The sequence below is a fragment of the Pygocentrus nattereri genome, chromosome 3 (assembly GCF_015220715.1).
Source record: "Pygocentrus nattereri isolate fPygNat1 chromosome 3, fPygNat1.pri, whole genome shotgun sequence".
NCBI classification, from domain to species: domain Eukaryota; kingdom Metazoa; phylum Chordata; class Actinopteri; order Characiformes; family Serrasalmidae; genus Pygocentrus; species Pygocentrus nattereri.
In genome coordinates, this window is record NC_051213.1 from 31780583 (window position 1) to 31803192 (window position 22610).

General features: G+C 38.0%; 1 protein-coding gene and 1 pseudogene across 1 annotated transcript; both read left to right on the top strand.

Moving 5' to 3' along the window:
• Positions 1–6483: 6483 nt before the first annotated feature.
• On the top strand, positions 6484–9487 carry LOC108432739 (ependymin-2-like). Its single transcript, XM_017706801.1, has 6 exons — positions 6484–6562; positions 6655–6689; positions 8106–8240; positions 8478–8664; positions 8839–8923; positions 9358–9487. The coding sequence occupies exons 1-6, from the start codon at positions 6484–6486 to the stop codon at positions 9485–9487; spliced, it is 651 nt and encodes a 216-aa protein (XP_017562290.1).
• Positions 9488–16427: 6940 nt separating this feature from the next.
• Positions 16428–21404, top strand: LOC119263079 (annotated as a pseudogene).
• Positions 21405–22610: the final 1206 nt, after the last annotated feature.

A 22610-nucleotide genomic window follows, 5' to 3' on the forward strand; every position in this document is an offset into this window, starting at 1 on the left:
TGTGTCTCAATGTGCTTAATGAGTGCCCTTCTAGTTGAGAAAATGTGATACAGTGCCCTATAAGGTGCTCTTCCAGTGAAGAAGTGTGTCAGTATGAAGTACCCTCTATGCCGCCCCTACATGCCCTTTCCAGTAGAGAAAATGGAATACAGGTCGGTATAGGGTACTACATGGTGAAATGCAAAAGTAGTGCTCCTCTAGTGGAAAAGTGCCCCTCAAGTGAATAAAGTGTTAAGCAGTGCTGTAAAGGGTGTCCCTGCATGCATGCGAATACTAATGGATGCCCCTCCAGTGGAGAAGATCATCAGCTGCCCACATCCTGAAGGACACATTTCACCCAGGACATCATCTGTTCGACCTGCTGCCCTCTGGTAAACGTTTTAGGTCTATCCCATCCTGGACAAACAGACTTAAAAACAGTTTTTACCCCAGAGCCATACGGGAACTGAACACTTCCAAACACACACACTGACAAGGACTTTCTATAGAACACTGTGCTCAGTAGAAGTGACTGAACACCACTACTGCTCTTTACTGGCACTGATTTCAGAGAACACTGTACAGGCCCGTAGCCAGGGGGGATCGAAGGGTTCGTTCGAAACCCCCCCTCTCCCCCTCCACCCCCCCGCCGCCCCCTCGTTCGATCCCCCCCCTCGCCCCCTCCACCCCCCCCTCCCCCCGTACACACATGCCCCTCAAGATAGGTAGGCTATTCAATGAATGAATTGTTAATCTCCGGTGAATATACATCAAATCTTAATTTACAATATCACATCCAGACTAATAAAAAAGAAAAGTAGACTCAGAAAAATGGTTAATGTTTCTCTTTACACATTTTGTTCAGGCTGTTTTACACCAATCCAGTAGGTGGCGGTAATTCCCCCATTTCTGTTGTTAGCTAGTGGAAAGAATAAGAATCAGGGGATTAAGTTACTTGAGAAAATGGGTAAAAAAGAAGACAAGGAGCGAAAACGGAAGAAATCGGTGGCAACATTGTCCCAACACCTTGGTGACTTGTTCAAAAAAAGGCCCAAAATCGGTAAACTGCTGAGTGCAGGGCTTCTATTTCTTTACAACTCCCCTGCGTTAACAGTGCCGGACAGACAATGGTGGGTCATTTCATGTGAATCAGACACTTTGGGGCCCGACCAACACGGATTTTAATCAAACTTTGTGTGCCTTTTTAGTGGCAAGGTAGAACCCCAGAACTGCATTTGCATAAATCTGCCACTAATATAAAGGGAGAAATGGACTAAGAATGTTTTAAGTAAGAGGGTAGGGCACTACACATTCAACCTTGATTATGTCAATTTAAATTACAAACAGATGGTTTTGATGCTGTTTGAAAGCTCTTTTCTGGCTCTACAGAGTACACAAACAACATTGAACTCAACAGTTAGCCGAGTATAAATTATGAGATATTAAAATACTAAAATCTGAATATAAAAAAAAAACTATTTTAAAATGGTCAGTATCTTTTCCACACATAGCCTGCAATGTCATGAACAACCTCTGAAATATTAGTGGCAGATTCATGCAAATGCAGTTCTGGGGTTCTACATTGCCACTAAAAAGGCACACAAAGTTTGATGAAAATCCGTGTTGGTTGAGTTCCAAAGTGTCAGATTTCCCATAAAATGACCCTAAAGGAGAGGAAAAACAGACAGACAGTGAAGGCAAGACCCAATTAAAAAATAAAGAAGGTGACATACAAAAGATGGAGAGGAAAAATAGACAGACAATGAAGAAAAGCAACAGAGACAGACAGCAACAGAGATACAGAGGAGGGAGAGCAACAACAGACCTAGGTGAGCAACAGAGAGAGACAATGAAGTCCCAGCACAGTTGTAGGAAGTTTGAGTAACACTTACATTTATATCAAATTTATGTTAACAGTGGGGAGCAACAGACGAACAAATAAGGACAGCAACAACAGACTCACAACAAACTTATAATGAATAAAATATGTCTAAATTAAAAGGTTTGAAGTGTGCTCGTGTATTTAGGGGCCATTGGAGTAGAGAGCCAAATGAAGTCCACTTTTGGGGGAAAAAGATCCCCCCCCATCACAATGCTGGCTACGGGCCTGCTGTACACTGTTCCAGTGCTCCACTCCACCTCTGTTCTATTTATTATTCATTGTTCTCGAGTGTGCAGTCTATAATCTATATTCTTTCTGTGCAATAATTCTTAAGATGTGCGATATCATATGACTCTATAAGCGATCCAAGGAATGTGCAATAACTAACCGCTACCTCACTTGTCTATTGTCTGTTTAGAATATATAGTTTCATAGTCCTTTTTCTTTACATTTAAGATTTTTTATACGTTTTTCCCTTAAATTTGCACTTTATATATTTTAGCCTCATGTCTAATTGGTTTGCATGTAGAAAGAGCCGTTGGACTGCTGCTCAATTTTGTTGCACACTGTGCAATGACAATAAAGACATCTTATCTTATCTTAAAACACCATGTGTTGCCATATAGGAGCCCTTAAAATAGGATACACATGACATTCCCTTCAGGTGACTTTCTGAAGGAAAAGAAAAGAAACTCATGAAGTGCCCTCTTAGATCCCCTTCCAAGTGAGAAAACACTATGAAGTGCGCTTGCAATGGAGAGAAAACAATTCCAGTGAATAAAATGGGATGTAGTGCCCGACAGTCTCTTCTACATTGTGCCTTCTAGGGTACGCTTTCCCAAAGTGGGTGCCATAACAACAGCCCAGGGGTGCTGCTAAATACTTTGATAAAATTGTGAATTTATCTTCATAATCCTTACATTCAGAGCACTTTTATGGCTGCTAACTTAATGTTTTCTGCATTTCTGTAAGAGTCCAAAAAGTTACACAGCTGTATTACATTTCTTAGTCTAGATGCCAAGCTTGCTGGCTAAACAGGTACCTTGTTTAGCTGATTCTGTGTTATCCTATAGACTCAATTTGGAAATCTCACTCACAAACACACTTTATCTAAGCCACTTATCCTTCTTGGTCACGGGAGGTACCAGAGCTTATCCCAGCAGTCATTAGGCAGAAGGCAGGACACACCCTGGACAGGTCACCAGTCTATCGCAAGGCAGACACACACAATCACACACACATTCACCGCTTGGGGCAATTCAGCGTGTCCAATTAGCCTGAAAAGCACGTCTTGCTGTGAGGTGACAGCACTACCCACTGTGTCACCCAGAAATCAAACAGAAGTGGAAATTTTAGCATAATTTGTGGTGTTAATTGCTTTTTTAGTTTAGATTCCACTCCTGTTTAGACTGATTCTGCTCAGTTAAGACTGATTACTACTAAGCTCCCAATCATAGCTTTCTCGTTGACATTGTGTGTGTGTGTGTGTGTGTGTGTGTTTGTGTTTGTGAAACATATGCTAATAGTTCCCTCTGTGTTGTACTTCAGAGGTGTTTCTGAAACAAACATTATAAAGGTTTATAGTTCCCTGTGTAATCTGGATTGCCTAATAATAGCCTAATGACTATATCATCATACATAATGTATCGTAGCTTTCTGTGAACTGGTGTCATGCAGTAAATGCCCTTTATTTTGTTGCCCTGCCCTTCAAACAGGCTGAATCTGTCACTGCTACAAAGTGCTCCTATATGGAAAGTGGAGGTGATAAAATGAACAAAGAGTGTAGATACAATATAGGAGTACCCAATTAATTTCCAGTGAGTGTAGTTACAAAAATCAGGCACTTGTAATCAGAGTACAAAGGCACAATGAGGTCACAGTCACACAGTTTTTAAAGATCAAATTTTCATTTTACATTTTGTAAGTAATCTATTTAACACTTTTAAAATGAAAATCTGTCTTGTAGAGAAGACTAGAAGACAATACAAGATTAGTCATGCTTGGCATAAAGGAATGCCTTCATGTGCCTGACAATGTATATCTTAAGCAAATAAATTTTCTGCTACACATTGGAGCAGGATGGATATATGGACATGCCTTGTGGAACTACTGAGCACCCTTAATGGTTATTAACATTTTCTAGATTGCTAATTATTTTAATTTTGAAAATGTAAAAGTAAAAATTTATTTATTTTATCTTAACTGAACTTTACTGAAATATGATGCTTACATAAGTACTCAGACCCAACACATTAATGTGCTGTATTTCTGCTGCATTCATTCTGCAGTCTTTTTCAGCTACGTTTGTACCAGCTGTCACCAAACTGTACCAAAACTTTGGACAGTTTTCCCATTCGTCTTTGCACATTTGCAGCAGGTTGTTCCGGTTGGTGGGATGATGTTTGTGAACTACAGTTTTCAAATAGTACCACAGATTCTCATTGGGTCTGACATCAGGATTTGACTGGGCCACTGTAGGATTTAATAGTTTTTGAGCCGTTCCATTTTTGTTTTGGTTGCTGCTAGTGGTCACTGTTTGGTTGAAAAGTGACCTTTCTCCCAAGCTTCAGTTTCTCTCCAGACTGAGGCAGATTCATTATGTCCCTGTACTTTATTTTGCATAGTCCATTTCTGCTTAGGTTTAAAAAAAAATGTTCCCTGCTGATGGAAAGCATCACCACAGCATGACACTGCCACCACCGTACTTCACAGTAGCGAAGGCATTTCTTGAGGCATGAAGAAACATTTTGCTACATTTTGGATCACTGTCATACTTTCAGGCAAACGTTTCTCAAGTAATGGCTTCTATTGGCATTATGCTCCTTCAAATGGATTGTTGGCCTTTCTGTCATGTCCCACACAAGACTACGTCTTGCTTAGTTCTGAAGGGTGATCTTTTCTAGTTTCTGTATGAGGTGATGTAGCTTCCATTTTGTGATTACTCTGGGTGACAAAGAATAAAAATATTGAAAAACTCCTCTGTCAAATAAACTGATGGTAATTATATTAGCAGTACTTTGTGCTGAAATTAAATTTGTTCTTAGATTTTATATATGGCACCGCCCATCCTTAATAAAAGCAATCTGAAAGCTTGTCGCAACACTCAGAACAGAAATCCTGATAAGAGTCTAGAAAATGTATTTTTAATGACGTAACCACCCATAGCTTTGTACAATGTCAGTAGGTCACTCACTGCTCCACAGTTTTCTGATCTGTGTTATGTTTTTAGGAAGGTTCTTGAATGACACCCATGCTTTTGTTTCTGAATGACTTGACTCATCACACAAATAGAAAAATCCTCACCCAGAATTTGTGAGTGACAGAGCACTAATTGCAATTAATTGCAAATTTGAATTCTACATGCAAAACTATGTACAGCACAAATGAGTTTTCATGTAAAAAATTGTGGTTCTAGGTGTGCGAGGCACTGCCGGTGGCCTTGAGGGCTGAAGAATACTCCCAGCTCTGCTGTGATGATGGCTGGTACTGTAGTGTCCACTCCATCACTGCAAAACAATACAGCACATCCAGTAGAGGAGGGTTTTAATACTTTTGAATGCGGACTGAAACAAGCAGCCCTGTGCTGGTGCGGGAGGCTGAAAAAATGACTGGAATCAAGTGCTGAGAAAGCAGAGCAGGCCTTACTGAGATCAGAGGAAGAGTGCAGCCATGGCCCTTCCAGAAAAAGTGAGACAGGTGGCGCTGAAGTGCAAACAGTAATAAAAGAGTGAACAAATATTTTTTTGAATCGTTTGAGTAGTTTTTGAAACTTGATTCCAAGTATGATTATGTATTCCCAAGTACTGAAGAGACCATACCACAGAACATTTTTGCTTTATTTACATTTATTTTTTTAAATAAACACTGATAAAAATTCCAAATGTACTGTTTATTTCTCAGTCCATGCATGAACTCTAAGCTGCAAAAACCGTCCATTTTGAATTAATTGTTTTTGTGATGTCATGAAAACCAAGGCATTATATATCCACCTATTCATCTGACAACAGTTAAGCATTTTGTTTAAGCATATATATATATATATATATATAATGTCTTAAAGGCACAGTAACAAATCTGTTTTATTTTAAGGGATAAAGAACATTTAGAAGATGGTAATGTGAAAAGGAATTATGTTGTTTGTACATAAAAACATAAATGTCATGCGTGAACTAAATTAGTTGCAATTCATTAACTTGGCGAATACTGGTAGTAATCCAAGTCCAGGTGTTATTCCTCTTTTCTTTTGCTGTTTCCTCTGTTGCTGTGCAGGGACAGGGCTGACAACAACACTGATATCTCTGTCTTTGCCAGCCAGAATCGTTGTTCCCACGTACATCAATACTGCCAAAAGTTAAATATGAACTAAGCAAAACTAAAGTAATACTGCCTCATAGATTTCTTTACTGTTTCAAAATGTTTCTTACTGTTAAGTCTTACTGAAGCGTTCATGGGGAAATATATCCTGCTTCCTTTTACAGAGGAGAAAACTGCCTTTCAGTGGGGTTGAATAATTATGGAACGGTTTGTAGTCTACCTGAACCTGTGAAGTAGACGAGCTCACCAGCGTTCTCATTTATAAGAGACAGTGAGGGTGTTGGTGCACTCTTAGTTTCTCCAACAACATGGAGCTCCTTGTCCTGCTGTCCATCTGCTACTGCCTGGCGCTGAAGGCCTGTGCTCAGCCGACTCCCTGCACTGAGGGTTTTCCAAAAGGTTCATACATTTTAATCAGAACACCTGCAAATGTACTGCATTGAATATTCTAATATACACCTGTTTTCATCTAATTTAAGTGTCACCACCTTGGATCACTGGAGGCATTTCAACGGTGAGTCATGTCTGCAGTGCACAATTTAACATTTCTACCTAATATCTTTTTTACATTGTTTTGACACTATTTAAATCGCCAGATGCCAAGTACACTGTGTGAATATTTCATAATGAACGAACCAACAAAAATGCCTGTTTATTTTTTGGAGATTTGAAATTCTTAATTTCCTTTTTTCAGAGATAAGAGGGTTTTTTTACATCAGTAACAGTGTTGGAATATAATATCAATAAACTTGCAAGTTACTAGGAGACACACAGAACATGAGGGGGGTTTAAGCGATATCCTAATTGGAGGGGGCTTCCACTACCATTTCATCAAGTGTGAATGAAAAATAATTAATATTTTATTCATTTTGATTAACTATATGAAGTGAAAACAATTTTTAATTCAGTTGTTTAAAAAAAAACATTAAAATAAGTATGTGTAACGGTGGGGAGCGATGAGGTGGACGCACGTGCTGAGATAAGCGACTTTTATTATAGGCAAATCCAGGGTCACGGTCAAAACGGTCCAGGTTCATAAAGCCGACACTAAGAGCAGGAGGGACAGACATGACAAAATGAACACAGAACTCCAAACAGACCAGAAATAAACAGAACTCTTCAAACAATACATATACTTCGAACAGTACATCGAACAAACATCAAACAAAGACCAACGAGAAACTCAGGAAATACAAACAGGGATAACAAGGGATAACCAGACACAGGTGGAAAACAGGTGGGAACAATCAGGGGCAGGGTCACAAAACAAGGGGCCCGACAAAAAAAACAAAACAAAGAAGCACATGGACAGGACTGGGAAGTACACACAACACGAGCACATGGACAGGACAGGGAGGGGCCAATCATGACAGTATGAGTTGCTTTTCTGCAAATATGATGATTGTCAGTAATTTATCATAGTACTAATGCTAATTTTAATATAAATACTACTAATAATCATACTAATAGTAATACTAATGTAAAAGCCAATTGCAAAACAGTTGGGATAGTCTTCAGTTTAATACATGTGAAACCGAATTTCCTAGTCACTGCTTTCTGTTTTTATTAGCATTTCACATACTGTTCAGACCTTATGGTAATTGTGTTTGTACTACAACTACCACAACTATTACTACTCCTAATAATGATATTACTACTACTGCTGCTAATAATGGTAATAATAATAGTCATTTGACGAACACTATTACTACTACTACCAATAATAATAATAATAATAATAATAATAATAGTAAAAAATAAACAACAACAATAATCATCATCATCATCATCATGATATCTTGTGGGCTGTAATGATTATATACTGCCTTAGCAAGAAACAGCCCGGCACTAGTGAACATACTCAATAATAACAGAACCTCAGACCACTTAAGCTTCTCTCTCTCTCTCTCTCTCTCTCTCTCTCTGACAGAGTACTAAAGATGGGGCTAAAACATCTTCAGGCATATTTACATATGATGGCTGGGGCCAACAAGTTCACTTCAGAAACTTTGAAGCAGAGCACAACACCACACATTTCACTGACCTGCTGATGAATTTCAAACAGGTAAAATCAGTTCTATTCTTCTATATTCTTATATATCTCAATGTTCATCATTAGCGTTTTTTCTGCATTACTTCTGGTGTACAGAGGATTTCACAAAATGTCATATGATAAGCACATATTTGAAAAACCTGTAATTGATCTAGTATGACAATCAGCACAAATGTGTTACTGTTATAACTAATCTGATAAATAACATTTCTTGTTGAGATTCACAGCTCCTTGTTTTTCCTTACACAGAAAGTCGTCTATGAGATCAACCATACAAGCCAAACCTGTAAGATGAAAACACTGGAGACGTCCTTCCACCCCATGCAGGTCCCACCAAACTCTCTGTTCTTTGGTCAGGCCATTATGGGAACCACCTCTGTTCCTGCAAGTGGGGTGCTGGTCAACAACTGGGTTGGAGAGATCTCAGAGATACAGGGTAAGATCAGTGTTTTTTCTAGTGTTGGTTGGTTTTTCTAGGCTGTGAAGGAGGAAATACTAATGTGATCTTATATTTGGAGGTTAGTGTTGAAATCTCTTTCAGTGCTGCTGTAAAATCTTGGCATGCAGTAAGTGCTTCAAACTGATCAGTCTGTTCTACATTTCTTTTTAGCTAATTACGTGCTTGTCTTCTCGGCGTACATGTGCCTACCCATAACTGCGTTGATCCACAGACCCGATCAGGGCTGGATAGCAATGAGATGAGTGTGTTTTGCACCGATGCTAAAATGCTTAAATTAAAATGAGCAGTTTCACTGCAGCAGACAGAGCGGAAGAGTCTTCAGTGCTGTGTAATATGCCACATTGATTATGTTACATCAATTACATGATTTTTATAAAAACCTGTATGTCTGAAAGAGTAAGCAAATGTTATTTTATTTCCAATTTTGGATAAGTTCTTGGTCCTTGCATCATTAAAAGTTTGCACAATGTAAACAGCAGCTAAAACTTTAAATGGTGTAAAAAAAATAATAGAAACAGAGAAATTTTATTTTTTGATGTGAAAGTGACAAATTACAGCATTTGGTTTTAAATTCTAGCAGTACTAGGTACAATAGAAAGAACCTTGCTAGATTTTTTAAAGTTTCTATACTGGAATGAATGTATTTTTTGTACTTTTATTTCTAAATCGTAGCTTCTTCTATCAAGTTCTTACTGTGGTGGACCCCAGCAAATTCATCCCTCCTGCATTCTGCCAAAATGTTGCATCTGAAGAAACTGACAGCACTGACTTTATTAGAGCCATTCAGTCAGTAATCTAACAGTCTCTGACTGCCATCTCAGTAAAGCTGCTCACTGGAGTTATGTCTTTGATGCATTGTAGACGTTCTCTGTGGATCTAGAAGTTTTAATTAATGTCTGACAGCTTGTATTCCAATCTGTATGAGTCAAATGTTCAGTAAAAACTAGCTGTGCATTGTGGATGGTTTACATCTATAATGAGTAATAATGAAAAGCAACATGTACATTTTCACACTATGTATCCAAAGCTGTCAAGACACTCCTTCTAATTAGTGGGTCCAGCTACTTTAAGGTGCATCCGTTACTGATACAGGAGTTCACACAAAGCTTGTATAATCCCCATAGCAAAACACTAATGTATTGTGACGCTCTGGATCAGCCGCACATTCCAAACAAGCAGGAGCTCATCTGACTCTACTCAGTTAATCAGCTGGTCTCAGCCTTCAATAACTGATCATGTGAGCTTCTGCTTTGTTTGAATGAAAATATGCAGACACACCAGCCGTTGCAGTTGCAGGTAAGACTGGACACCTCTGACCAAGTGTCAGCTATAGAGGGGTCTAAAGCCCCCCCAGCACTAGACTCTGTAATTGTGTCCCTAGAGTCATGGCATGCCATGCCTTTGGGATAAGTTGGATTGGAGTTTGTAATCCTTAATTAATAATCAAAATTCAATATCTGATCTCATTAATGCTCTTGTGACTGAATGCAATCAAATTCTCACAGCAGCGCTCCAACATCCAGTATACAGCCTTCGTAGAAGAGTAAAGCCTGTTAACGAAGCAAACAGCTCTATTAGTACCCTTGATTTTAGGAGGAACTGTGGATAAACTTGTCAGCAGTTATTAATTTTTCAGAGTAATCATTCATCTGAAAATTGCAACCAAAAAGAATCTTAATAATAAAAACTCAGGCCTCAAAAGTTTTATTTTATAATAATGGACTAAGGAGGGGTACGAGCCAGGTACACTCCCCCATCTACATTAGCGGAGCTAAGGTAGAGCGTGTGTCTGCCTTCAAGTTCCTTGGTATCCACATCTCAGATGATCCCTAAACTCCTCCATCATGGTCAAAAAGGCACAACAGCATCTTTATTTCCTATGGAGCCTCAAGAATGCTCACCTGTGTCCTGGAATACTGGTGAACTTTTACCGCTGTACCATTGAGAGCATACTCACAAATTGCATCTCAGTGTGGTTCGGCAACTGTCCTGCATCTGACTGCAAAGCGCTCCAATGGGTGGTGAAAACTGCCCAGTGCATCACAGGTGCCCAGTTTTCCATAAACACTGCCTGGGCAGGGGGAGGAACATCATCAAGGACGTTTCACATCCTAACCAGTGACTTTTTACTCTCCTCCCATAGGGCAGGCATTACAGAAGCCTCCACTCCCACACCATCAGGCTCAGGAAGAGCTTCTTTCCTGAGGCTGTGACCCTGCTGACCTCCACACCATCATCTTTAACCACGCTCACTGCACTGTATTGTACCTCATCCTAATATTATTGCACTGTTCATACTTGCACCAACAGCTACTGTACAGGTTTACTCTACATACTTATCTTTTACATATGCTGAACTCACAGGACATACTGTCTCATTGTACACTCTCCACTCACTCTGTATATATATATATTTTTTACTACTATATACCGTACTTCTGCACTTTATATGTTAATAATACTGTATTTTGCACTTCTGGTTAGATGCTAACTGCATTTCATTGACTCTGAACCTGTATTCTGCACAATGACAATAACGTTGAATCTAATCTAATCTAACCTAAGAGAAAGTTTTATTAAATGTTGCACAGCATGAATGAATGATTGAAGTCAGCAGAAAAAAAATAGGCCAAAATATGATGTGCGTGCACCCTGCGAGTCACCCTGTAAAGCCTGAAATAGTTCATTTTGGACCATGTCATATGTATCACATACACCAAGCTTTGACTGAGTTCAGATTCATCCTCTTGGGGAAGGGGTCTGAAGCACAACCAACGTTAAAAAATGTTTTTCTCTGTGATGCATGCAATTACACATTTCCACCAAAGAGGTCTCCAAATTCCAAAACTTACTTTGTGTAAACAGCAGAAATGATCCACACTAACACAAAAGTGTTACTTTAAAGTATCAATGCATGTAGTAACTGCCAAATTTAGTTGAACAATCAAATTCTTTTTAAGTTGTTTTATTAAGGATTTCACACCATAGAAAAGTTCCATACCTAAAAACCCAACCCATCCACCCTCTAGACCTACATTAAAGAGACAAAGCTGTGTAATTCCAACATTATATAAGCACGGAGGTACATTGTAACTTGGCTTCCCTTTTATCCATATATGTCAGGAAGCTTTAATGCTTCACATATATATATATATATATATATATATATATATATATATATATATATATATCCTGCCAACACACTGCTTAACACTTTTCCCTAGTTTGAAAATAATGTCCATCATAACTATGTAATTTTTTAATAGTGTATTTTTATGAGTTCCATTAGGATTAACCTCTCAAAACCTATGCTCCTTATTCAGCTATATGTCTTAAAAGCTCTTCTTCTGTATCTACTGTGCTGTGGATTAAAATGGATGAAAATCCACACTCACTCCATACACATTTACGGCTTAAACAGAAACAGGCTGTATTCATCTTTTATTACTCTTTATTAAAATGGCTATATTAATATAATTAATAGCAACTATTGTTGACATCATTAAGATGCGCGCAAGCGACACTATCTTCGTTGACTGTATCTCACCAGTGGCTCTGTGTTCAGTTGGTTTCTGAACCAGCCCAAATCTGCATTACAGAAGTTTTGATGAATCGGCAGTTGAATTTGTAGACTCTCTTTACATATAATTTGCATAGAGTTGTAACTGCTTGGGCCAAGTCTGTTGGATGGGAAGACCTGCAGGTTCTCTCTCCCTCTCTCTCTATCTGTACTCAGAGTTTTAACCTGCTGATTTCTTTCTTTAAGCTTTTATCTTAGTTAAGCCTTGGTATGTGAGCTTATGTGTGTTTGTTTGAATGTGTTGACCTGTTAAGATTACTTTTGCCCATTCTTTTAATTATGTTTGGTTTTTCATGTTCCTGTAATCTTAAGAAAAACATTTTCTTATTAAATTATAATAATCTAGTTGACTCCTGGAAATCAATGCGTGTTCTTCTCTTTGTAGTTTTTCGGGGCTATATGGCATTTCTGTAGTTATGAATGTGCGTTTTTCAAAAATTTCTATTTTTTTCTTTCAAACAAACTGTGTTAATTTACCCAACTGTCTTTATGTATTAACGTCACACACATACTCTCAAAAATAAGATGTTTAGGTCTCAAATGCAAAGTAAAAATGATACTGATGAAGTTACAATGACAATAGTGGATAATTTGCTTGCATCAAGTTTTGACGGAGTCCTCATCTGAATACTCTTTCCACTCACTCAGAATCATCAGATTCATCTGGTTGGTGGTCCGAGGCACAACCATCATTACAAAATGTTCTTCTACCTGTTGCGTGTACTTGCACATTTCCACCAGAGAGGTCTCCAGATCCCCAAATCTTACATAATGTAGCATTAAAGAATGAATGAATACCAAAGCATGCAGCAGAATTGATCCACAGTGCGAACACTAATACATTGTTATTTTATTAGGTATCACTTAATTTGGATAGTCCATTTTAGATGCTTTGTGGATAATTTACTTTCAAGTTACATTCAACTAAATATCTACTAAATTAGCCATCATTTTCTTTAACTCTTAACCTGGCTAATCCTAACACTACCATTAACCTTAACCCAGAACCTAAACCCAACCCTCACCCTGGTCTTAGCCTAAACCCTCATCCAAATCCCAACCCTAACCCCGCCACTGTTTGGAATCAACTGAGTTTCAACAGTTTGTTAATCATTTGAACATCTGTAGACAATCTAAAGGGGGTTATAGTAGACTATCCATATAAAGATATAGAGACCTTTTATTATTAATTTAGGACTATTCATATAAAGATATGTAGAACTTTTATTATTAATTTAGGACTATCCATATAAAGATATAGAGAACTTTTATTATTAATTTAGGACTATCCATATAAAGATATAGAGACCTTTTATTATTAATTTAGGACTATCCATATAAAGATATAGAGAACTTTTATTATTAATTTAGGACTATTCATATAAAGATATGTAGAACTTTTATTATTAATTTAGGACTATCCATATAAAGATATAGAGACCTTTTATTATTAATTTAGGACTATTCATATAAAGATATGTAGAACTTTTATTATTAATTTAGGACTATCCATATAAAGATATAGAGAACTTTTATTATTAATTTAGGACTATCCATATAAAGATATAGAGGACTTTTATTATTATTTTAGGACTATCCACAGGCCCATAGCCAGCATTGTGATGGGGGGGGATCTTTTTCCCCCAAAAGTGGACTTCATTTGGCTCTCTACTCCAATGGCCCCTAAATACACGAGCACACTTCAAACCTTTTAATTTAGACATATTTTATTCATTATAAGTTTGTTGTGAGTCTGTTGTTGCTGTCCTTATTTGTTCGTCTGTTGCTCCCCACTGTTAACATAAATTTGATATAAATGTAAGTGTTACTCAAACTTCCTACAACTGTGCTGGGACTTCATTGTCTCTCTCTGTTGCTCACCTAGGTCTGTTGTTGCTCTCCCTCCTCTGTATCTCTGTTGCTGTCTGTCTCTGTTGCTTTTCTTCATTGTCTGTCTATTTTTCCTCTCCATCTTTTGTATGTCACCTTCTTTATTTTTTAATTGGGTCTTGCCTTCACTGTCTGTCTGTTTTTCCTCTCCTTTAGGGTCATTTTACGGGAAATCTGACACTTTGGAACTCAACCAACACGGATTTTCATCAAACTTTGTGTGCCTTTTTAGTGGCAATGTAGAACCCCAGAACTGCATTTGCATGAATCTGCCACTAATATTTCAGAGGTTGTTTATGACATTGCAGGCTATGTGTGGAAAAGATACTGACCATTTTAAAATAGTTTTTTTTTATATTCAGATTTTAGTATTTTAATATCTCATAATTTATACTCGGCTAACTGTTGAGTTCAATGTTGTTTGTGTACTCTGTAGAGCCAGAAAAGAGCTTTCAAACAGCATCAAAACCATCTGTTTGTAATTTAAATTGACATAATCAAGGTTGAATGTGTAGTGCCCTACCCTCTTACTTAAAACATTCTTAGTCCATTTCTCCCTTTATATTAGTGGCAGATTTATGCAAATGCAGTTCTGGGGTTCTACCTGGCCACTAAAAAGGCACACAAAGTTTGATTAAAATCCGTGTTGGTCGGGCCCCAAAGTGTCTGATTCACATGAAATGACCCACCATTGTCTGTCCGGCACTGTTAACGCAGGGGAGTTGTAAAGAAATAGAAGCCCTGCACTCAGCAGTTTACCGATTTTGGGCCTTTTTTTGAACAAGTCACCAAGGTGTTGGGACAATGTTGCCACCGATTTCTTCCGTTTTCGCTCCTTGTCTTCTTTTTTACCCATTTTCTCAAGTAACTTAATCCCCTGATTCTTATTCTTTCCACTAGCTAACAACAGAAATGGGGGAATTACCGCCACCTACTGGATTGGTGTAAAACAGCCTGAACAAAATGTGTAAAGAGAAACATTAACCATTTTTCTGAGTCTACTTTTCTTTTTTATTAGTCTGGATGTGATATTGTAAATTAAGATTTGATGTATATTCACCGGAGATTAACAATTCGAACGAACCCTTCGATCCCCCCTGGCTACGGGCCTGATCCATATAAAGATATAGAGACCTTTTATTATTATTTTAGGACTATCCATATAAAGATATAGAGACCTTTTATTATTATTTTAGGACTATCCATATAAAGATATAGAGACCTTTTATTATTATTTTAGGACTATCCATATAAAGATATAGAGAACTTTTATTATTCATTTAGGACTATCCATATAAAGATATAGAGACCTTTTATTATTATTTTAGGACTATCCATATAAAGATATAGAGACCTTTTATTATTATTTTAGGACTATCCATATAAAGATATAGAGAACTTTTATTATTATTTTAAAGTATCAATGCAAGCATTAAGTGCCAAATTGCCAAAAACTGTGTAATTCTTTGAGTGTATTTTTATAATCTTCATTAGGATTAACCCCTCAAGCCCTATGCTTGTTATTCAGCTATATATCTTAAAACCTCTTACTCTGCATCTACTATGGATTATTCAGTTACTACTGAAAATGTAAGTTATGTAGTTGTGAGTGTGAGGGACTGGAATGTGGGCCCACATACAGGCCTTGAAGGTTAACAGAAAGCAATATGTAAGCAGTTTCTGAGTCTAAAGTTGAGCCAGAAGCTTGTGAGCATTCAAAAGAGGAGATTTTAACACCGAATACCACTGAAACTGTCAAATGTAGGTCAGTGCCTACATGCTCTGGGCTTTATAGAGGGGTGAATTAGAGACAAATAAACAAACAGTTTTAGTAAAACAGCCTAAGTTTAAATTGAGCCCCACAGGAGATGCTGACACATTGACTTATTTCAGTTTCATCTCAAGCTGAGTAACCATTCCTTTTTAGCAACAACATTGATAGTCTATCTGTGTGTGTGCCTGACAGAAAACATACCCACACACATCAATACAGGTGACAATTAAACATCTACTGTTTTCTCTGCGTGGCTATTTTTCAGTCTTAACCAACAGAAACAAAGGCAGTAGTGATCATTTGTTAGTCTAAATTCAAATGGCTTTCTGATTAGAAATGACTCTAACCTGAAAACAGAAATGACTGTTAAAGTGAAACATACAGTAAGCAGGAAGGTTGAGCAGAGCTGCTGTATGAGCAGGTGGACAAGCTCACCTGTGATCTCACATATAAGTCACAGAGAGAGACACAAGCACTCTCAGTTTCTCCAAAACCATGAAGGTCCTCGTCCTGCTGTTCTCATCTGCTCCTGTCTGGCATGGAGTCCCTGCGGTAAATATACATCAAAGAAATCCATAATACATAATGTAACAGAGCTATTTATGTAGACTTATACAGACTTCCACTGTTTGTTAAAAAGTCTTTGTTTTTTTTTTCCAGCTGAGTTCATGTAGTAAATATTTATCAAAAACCATCGCAATGCATATTTTAACAGAGCTGCTTTTGCGTGGATTTATACTGTGTGTTAAAAAGCCATTGTTTTTGTTTCGGCCAAGTCCTTGTGAATAATATTCATCCAAAACATGTCATAATGCATATTTTAACAGACCTATTTATGTACATCAGTAAAATTCTTTTGAAATTGTTTCATAGTGATCCAAAAAAAACAACATGGAAAAAGCAGCATTTTTAAAAGGATAAAATACGAAGCAGACGTGATCATATACACACGCTTACTTTTTCATTTTTACATATTTCAGTGTCTCCAACTTTTATGACGGGGAATGCCTATATGGTGAGGTCTGTACATTTATCACTAGCTTTAATGTCTGAATTTTAATCTATAGTTTCTGAATAATTTATGAATTCTATTCTCCAGCTCCGATTTAACTCTCCTGACTTTAGCACACTGAGATCAATGCCATCACCACTTCAGGTACTTTTGATTATGATGCACTGGCTCAGCAAATTCGCATCAGGAGCTCTGGGAGTAGCCCCAGTGGCATTTTCTTTGGATCTGCTGATGCAGTTCCAGCAGGTAAGAACATGGTTTGATTTAAAAGTATGAAGGACGAAGAACTAAACCACCAGAAGCGTTTATAATGGTGGACAGCACCATTATACAGTATGTTTATATATATGTATATATATATATATATATATATATATATATATATATATATATAAGTGTGGCATCACAATCATGAAATTCAGCTGATAATTAACAGTCATATAAATAATTGCAATTAATGATTATATTTTTCTTGTTCACTGTGTACGTCTAATAAAATGACAACACAGATATCATAGCTACACAGAACTATGTGTAGTCAAGAAATGCTTATCTGTTTCTTGAGAGTTAAAATGTACGTATTTAATAAATATATTTTATAAATGTAACTTTTATTTTATTTTATTTATTACATGTATTTACCTCAACCCAACCCAACTCACATTCTACATATCGCAGCTGAATATTAATATGTAATAACAGTAGAAAAAGACTGGACTGCAGTCAGTTTAAACAACATAATCATCTCAAATATCCGCTATTAGATGAATAACAGGAATTGTAATAATTGTGACAGGCCGACGTCCAAGGCCATGCCACTTAGTGTGAACGGTCTACTCCATTAAATGTTTACAGAACAAAACGTGTTTCACTTTATTTGAATTTGTGAATGAAAATTGATGAACTACAACAGAAATATTAGAACCTTTGATGTTTATATTTAATTTCAATAAGCAATTTATACATACATGTATGTATTTTTTGGACTTATTAAAGCAAAGTATTTCTTAACCCTGTTCCTGATGAGAATTAGTTATTTATTTATTATTAGCCATTTCTTACCTCTTCTGTTCTAAGCGACTCTAGTAAGTCAAAGTATCTCAGATAACCAAATTTTCAGTCCTAAAGGGCACAATTTAACTAACTGTAGTGTTATGACTAGTCTTATAATAAACTCACAATAATCTCAAAAGAAAGGTATAAGATGCATTGCCTGGATTTATTTATTTATTTTATTTTATTTTTATTAGAAAAAAGGAGACAAAAATCTTATGATATCTGCCCCTTTTTTCCCTGAAATTTTTTTGAACACTAATAATTTATAGAAGACAAACTAAACAAAAACAACACTAAACAAAAACATCAAGTCATTCTCGTACAACAATTCACAAAAATATACATTGTACTATTTCATTTTTTTTTTAAACAAACCAACTTTTATCATCCTTTTAAACACATGCACATCTAGCATTTTTAACTTCACTCTCCAGGTTATTCCATAACCTTATTCCTTGAATTGAAGTACACCGCTCCTTCAAACTGGTTCAAAATTTAGGCTTTACAAGCATCTCTATCCCCTTAAGATTATAGCAGCTCTTTCTCTTAACAAAATTTAATTGAATGTTTAATTGAAGAGTGATCAGCTTAACAGCAATTAATTGCAAAGTCAATATTTGCCTAGAAAATGAACTTTATCCCCCAAAACACGTTTCAACTTCATTGCAGCCCTGCCTTAAAAGGACCAGCTAACATCGTTTCAGTGATTGCTCCATTAACACAGGTGTGGGTGTTGATGAGGACAGGGCTGGAGATCAATCTCTCATGATTAAGTAAGAATGACACCACTGGACACTTTAAAAGGAGGCTGGTGTTTGGCATCATTGTTTCTCTTCTGTTAACCATGGTTATCTCTAAAGAAACACGTGCAGCCATCATTGCACTGCACAAAAATGGCCTAACAGGGAAGAGTATCGCAGCTAGAAAGAACCTCAGTCCACCTCAGTCAACAATCTATCGCATCATCAAGAACTTCAAGGAGAGACGTTCCATTGTTGCCAAAAAGTCTCCAGGGCGCCCAAGAAAGACCAGCAAGCGCCAGGACCGTCTCTTAAAAGTGTTTCAGCTACGGGATTGGGCTACCAGCAGTGCAGAGCTTGCTCAGGAATGGCAGCAGGCAGGTGTGAGTGCATCTGCACACTCTGTGAGGCGGAGACTCTTGGAGCAAGGCCTGGTCTCAAGGAGGGCAGCAAAGAAGCCACTTCTCTCCAGAAAAAACATCAGGGACAGACTGATATTCTGCAAAAGGTACAGGGAGTGGACTGCTGAGGACTGGGGTAAAGATATTTTCTCTGATGAATCCCCTTTCCGATTGTTTGGGACATCTGGAAAACAGCTTGTTCGGAGAAGACGAGGTGAGCGCTACCACCAGTCTTGTCTCATGCCAACTGTAAAGCATCCTGAAACCATTCATGTGTGGGGTTGCTTCTCAGCCAAGGGAATCGGCTCTCTCGCAGTCTTGCCTAAAAACACAGCCATGAATAAAGAATGGTACCAGAATGTCCTCCGAGAGCAACTTCTCCCAACCGTCCAAGAGCAGTTTGGTGATCAACAATGCCTTTTCCAGCATGATGGAGCACCTTGCCATGAAGCAAAGGTGATAACTAAATGGCTCAGGGAACAAAACATAGAGATTTTGGGTCCATGGCCTGGAAACTCCCCAGATCTTAGTCCCATTGAGAACTTGTGGTCAATCAAGAGACGGGTGGACAAACAAAAACCTACAAATTCTGACAAAATGCAAGCATTGATTGTGCAAGAACGGACTGCTATCAGTCAGGATTTGGTCCAGAAGTTGATTGAGAGCATGCCAGGGAGAATTGCAGAGGTCCTGAATAAGAAGGGTCAACACTGCAAATATTGACTTGCTGTATTAACTCATTCTAACTGTCAATAAAAGCTTTTGTTACTCATAATATGATTGCAATTATATTTCTGTATGTGATAAAAACATCTGACAAACACACATAAAAACCAGAGGGCAGCAGATCATGTGAAAATATTATATTTGTGTCATTCTCAAAACTTTTGGCCATGACTGTACAACACTGCAATGGATTTAGCGATTTTTATTCTTAAATAATTTATGTGGGGTTTCCATGTCAGCTTTTCATCAATGATGACACCCAAAAATTTCACCTCACTGACTCTGCTAATCTCAACACCCTCTACTCTAAATGGAACATTGATCATTTTCTTTCTGTTACTAAATATCGTATAATTTGTTTTATCCAAATTTAATGATAATTTATCAAGTTGAAACCAAGCTTGTATTTTCACAAATTCTGTCTATCATAACCCACATCTGTTCAATATCTTTACCCAAACAAAGAAATGTGGTATTGTCAGCAAATAAAATACATTTAAAGAATCCTGAGACATTTATCCATTTATGAAAGACATTTAAGAAAGTTTCATTTGCCAAGATGCTATTTTTTTGCAGTGTATTAGATTCTCTTGACTTTAGGCAAGAAAAATATTTTTAGTGTGTTGATGAGTCTCTGAACTTTGAATCTCTGCATAGTAAAACACAGAAAAACTAACCAGTCATTAACCTCCCAGTCACAGAAAGTGGTTTACGAGATTGACTATTTGGAACGCACCTGTAACAAGGTGCCACTAGATGCTCCCTTCAATCCCATCCAGATTCCGCCTGATTCTTTCCCTGTGGCTCAGACAGTTCTCGGGACCAGCTCAGTGGCTGGAATGGGGCTTTTGGCCAACACATGGTATGGAGAGATCCCAGAGATACAGGGCAAGCCATGCTAGTGCATAAACAAACAAACAGCTTATTTGTATAGCACTTTTACACTGGAAAGAAAAAATACCACAAATAAGTGAAATAACAGCAAAATTACTGGCGAAAAAGCAACACTGGGCATTTACTAATCTAAACAATTTTGATCTGCATTTAATGTCATCCCTGGATGGTCACTAATTATGTTGCTCAGTAGGCAATAATTCCATATTTGAATAAAAAATAATTTAAAATGAGATTTGGCTCTAACTTTGAATTAATTACGGTTTGCAAGTTGATTGTTTTCTAACTCAAATTCTCCTGTAACTCCAGCCACATACACATGGGTCTTCTCAGGCAACGCCTGTGTGCCACTCAGTGGGACGCACTACTCTCCAGAGTCAGGGACAATTATTATAAGGTCTGCACAGCTCTATAATCTCGTACATCACATACCACTCAATGATCTGACAGCGTACATTTCAAATTTGCTACTAGACCATACTATCACACCACAGAAAGGACTTCAGAAACAATTGTAAACTTTTTTTAACAGCTTCTGTAACATCTAGCTTGGTGTCCGGGACCCCATGGACTTTCCATGAAGAAAGTGGAAGACTTGCCTAAGACTAACTTTTTCAGGCTTATGTCCTCTGGCAACATATAATTTTAAAGGGCCATATGATGGAAAAGTTTGTTTTCCTCACTTTTTTGGAAATAAATTAGTTTGACGTTTTATGTAAACATTGGGCCTCATTCTCCAACCATTCTTAATAAGAATTTTCGTCTTCAAATCCACTTTTTACAAAGTTTCTGGCATTCATCAAATGTTTTCTTATTTGGAATTTGTTCTTAGGTAAAAAGACAATCTACACACTCTGTGAAGTTTAAGACTTACGATTTCTGTAGGACTTTTCTCAAGAACAAATTTAAGAAAAACTTGAACGAGGCCTATCCATCCATCCATTTTCTAAGCCGCTTCTCCGTCAGGGTCGCGGGGGGGTGCTGGAGCCTATCCCAGCAGTCTTTGGGCAAAAGGCAGGATACACCCTGGACAGGTCGCCAGTCCATCGCAGGGCAGACAGACAGACACAGACAGTCACTCACACACTCACACCTAGGGGCAATTTAGCACGTCCAATTGGCTTGACTGCACGTCTTTTGGACTGTGGGAGGAAACCCACGCAGACACGGGGAGAACATGCAAACTCCACACAGAGAGGACCCTGGCCATCCGGCCAGGGAATCGAACCCAGGCCCTCCTCACTGTGAGGCGACAGCGCTACCCACCACGCCACCGTGCCGCCCACGAGGCCTATTGTTCGTTTTAAAATGTACCGTTCACTCCCTACTTCATATATACATCAATATGGATACAGTCCATTTCAAATTAATTAACTTTGTTACAAAACTTAATGCCCTTACATACACCCAGCTGTTTAGCCCTGCCCACTCACACTGAAGTTATAAAGTGCACTTCACCTGAACCATTTCCATTACCACCACCACCACCACAGGGCTGCAGAAGCACTTGGGAAAGGAGAGAATCCCAGACGACTGTGTCTCCCACAACTTCCTCCAGCTAATTCCGAGGGACCATGAGCTGCACCCAGGCCAACTTGGAAAAATAATCTCATCCCTCAAGCGGGTCCTAGGACAAGGTCAGGGCCTCGTCCCAGCAGGCTGTGCCTGGTAAACCTCCACAGGGAGGGTTTCAGGGGCCATCCTGATCAGAACTGTTCCCAATGAAGCACAAATAAGAGCATAGCCGATAAGAAAGGAAGTCTTTTACACCTTAAGTCTGAGGCATAAATGAATTTTAACAGAATAATGTAGAGTACGACCCTTTCACAAACGAGAGCAAGAGTGACTA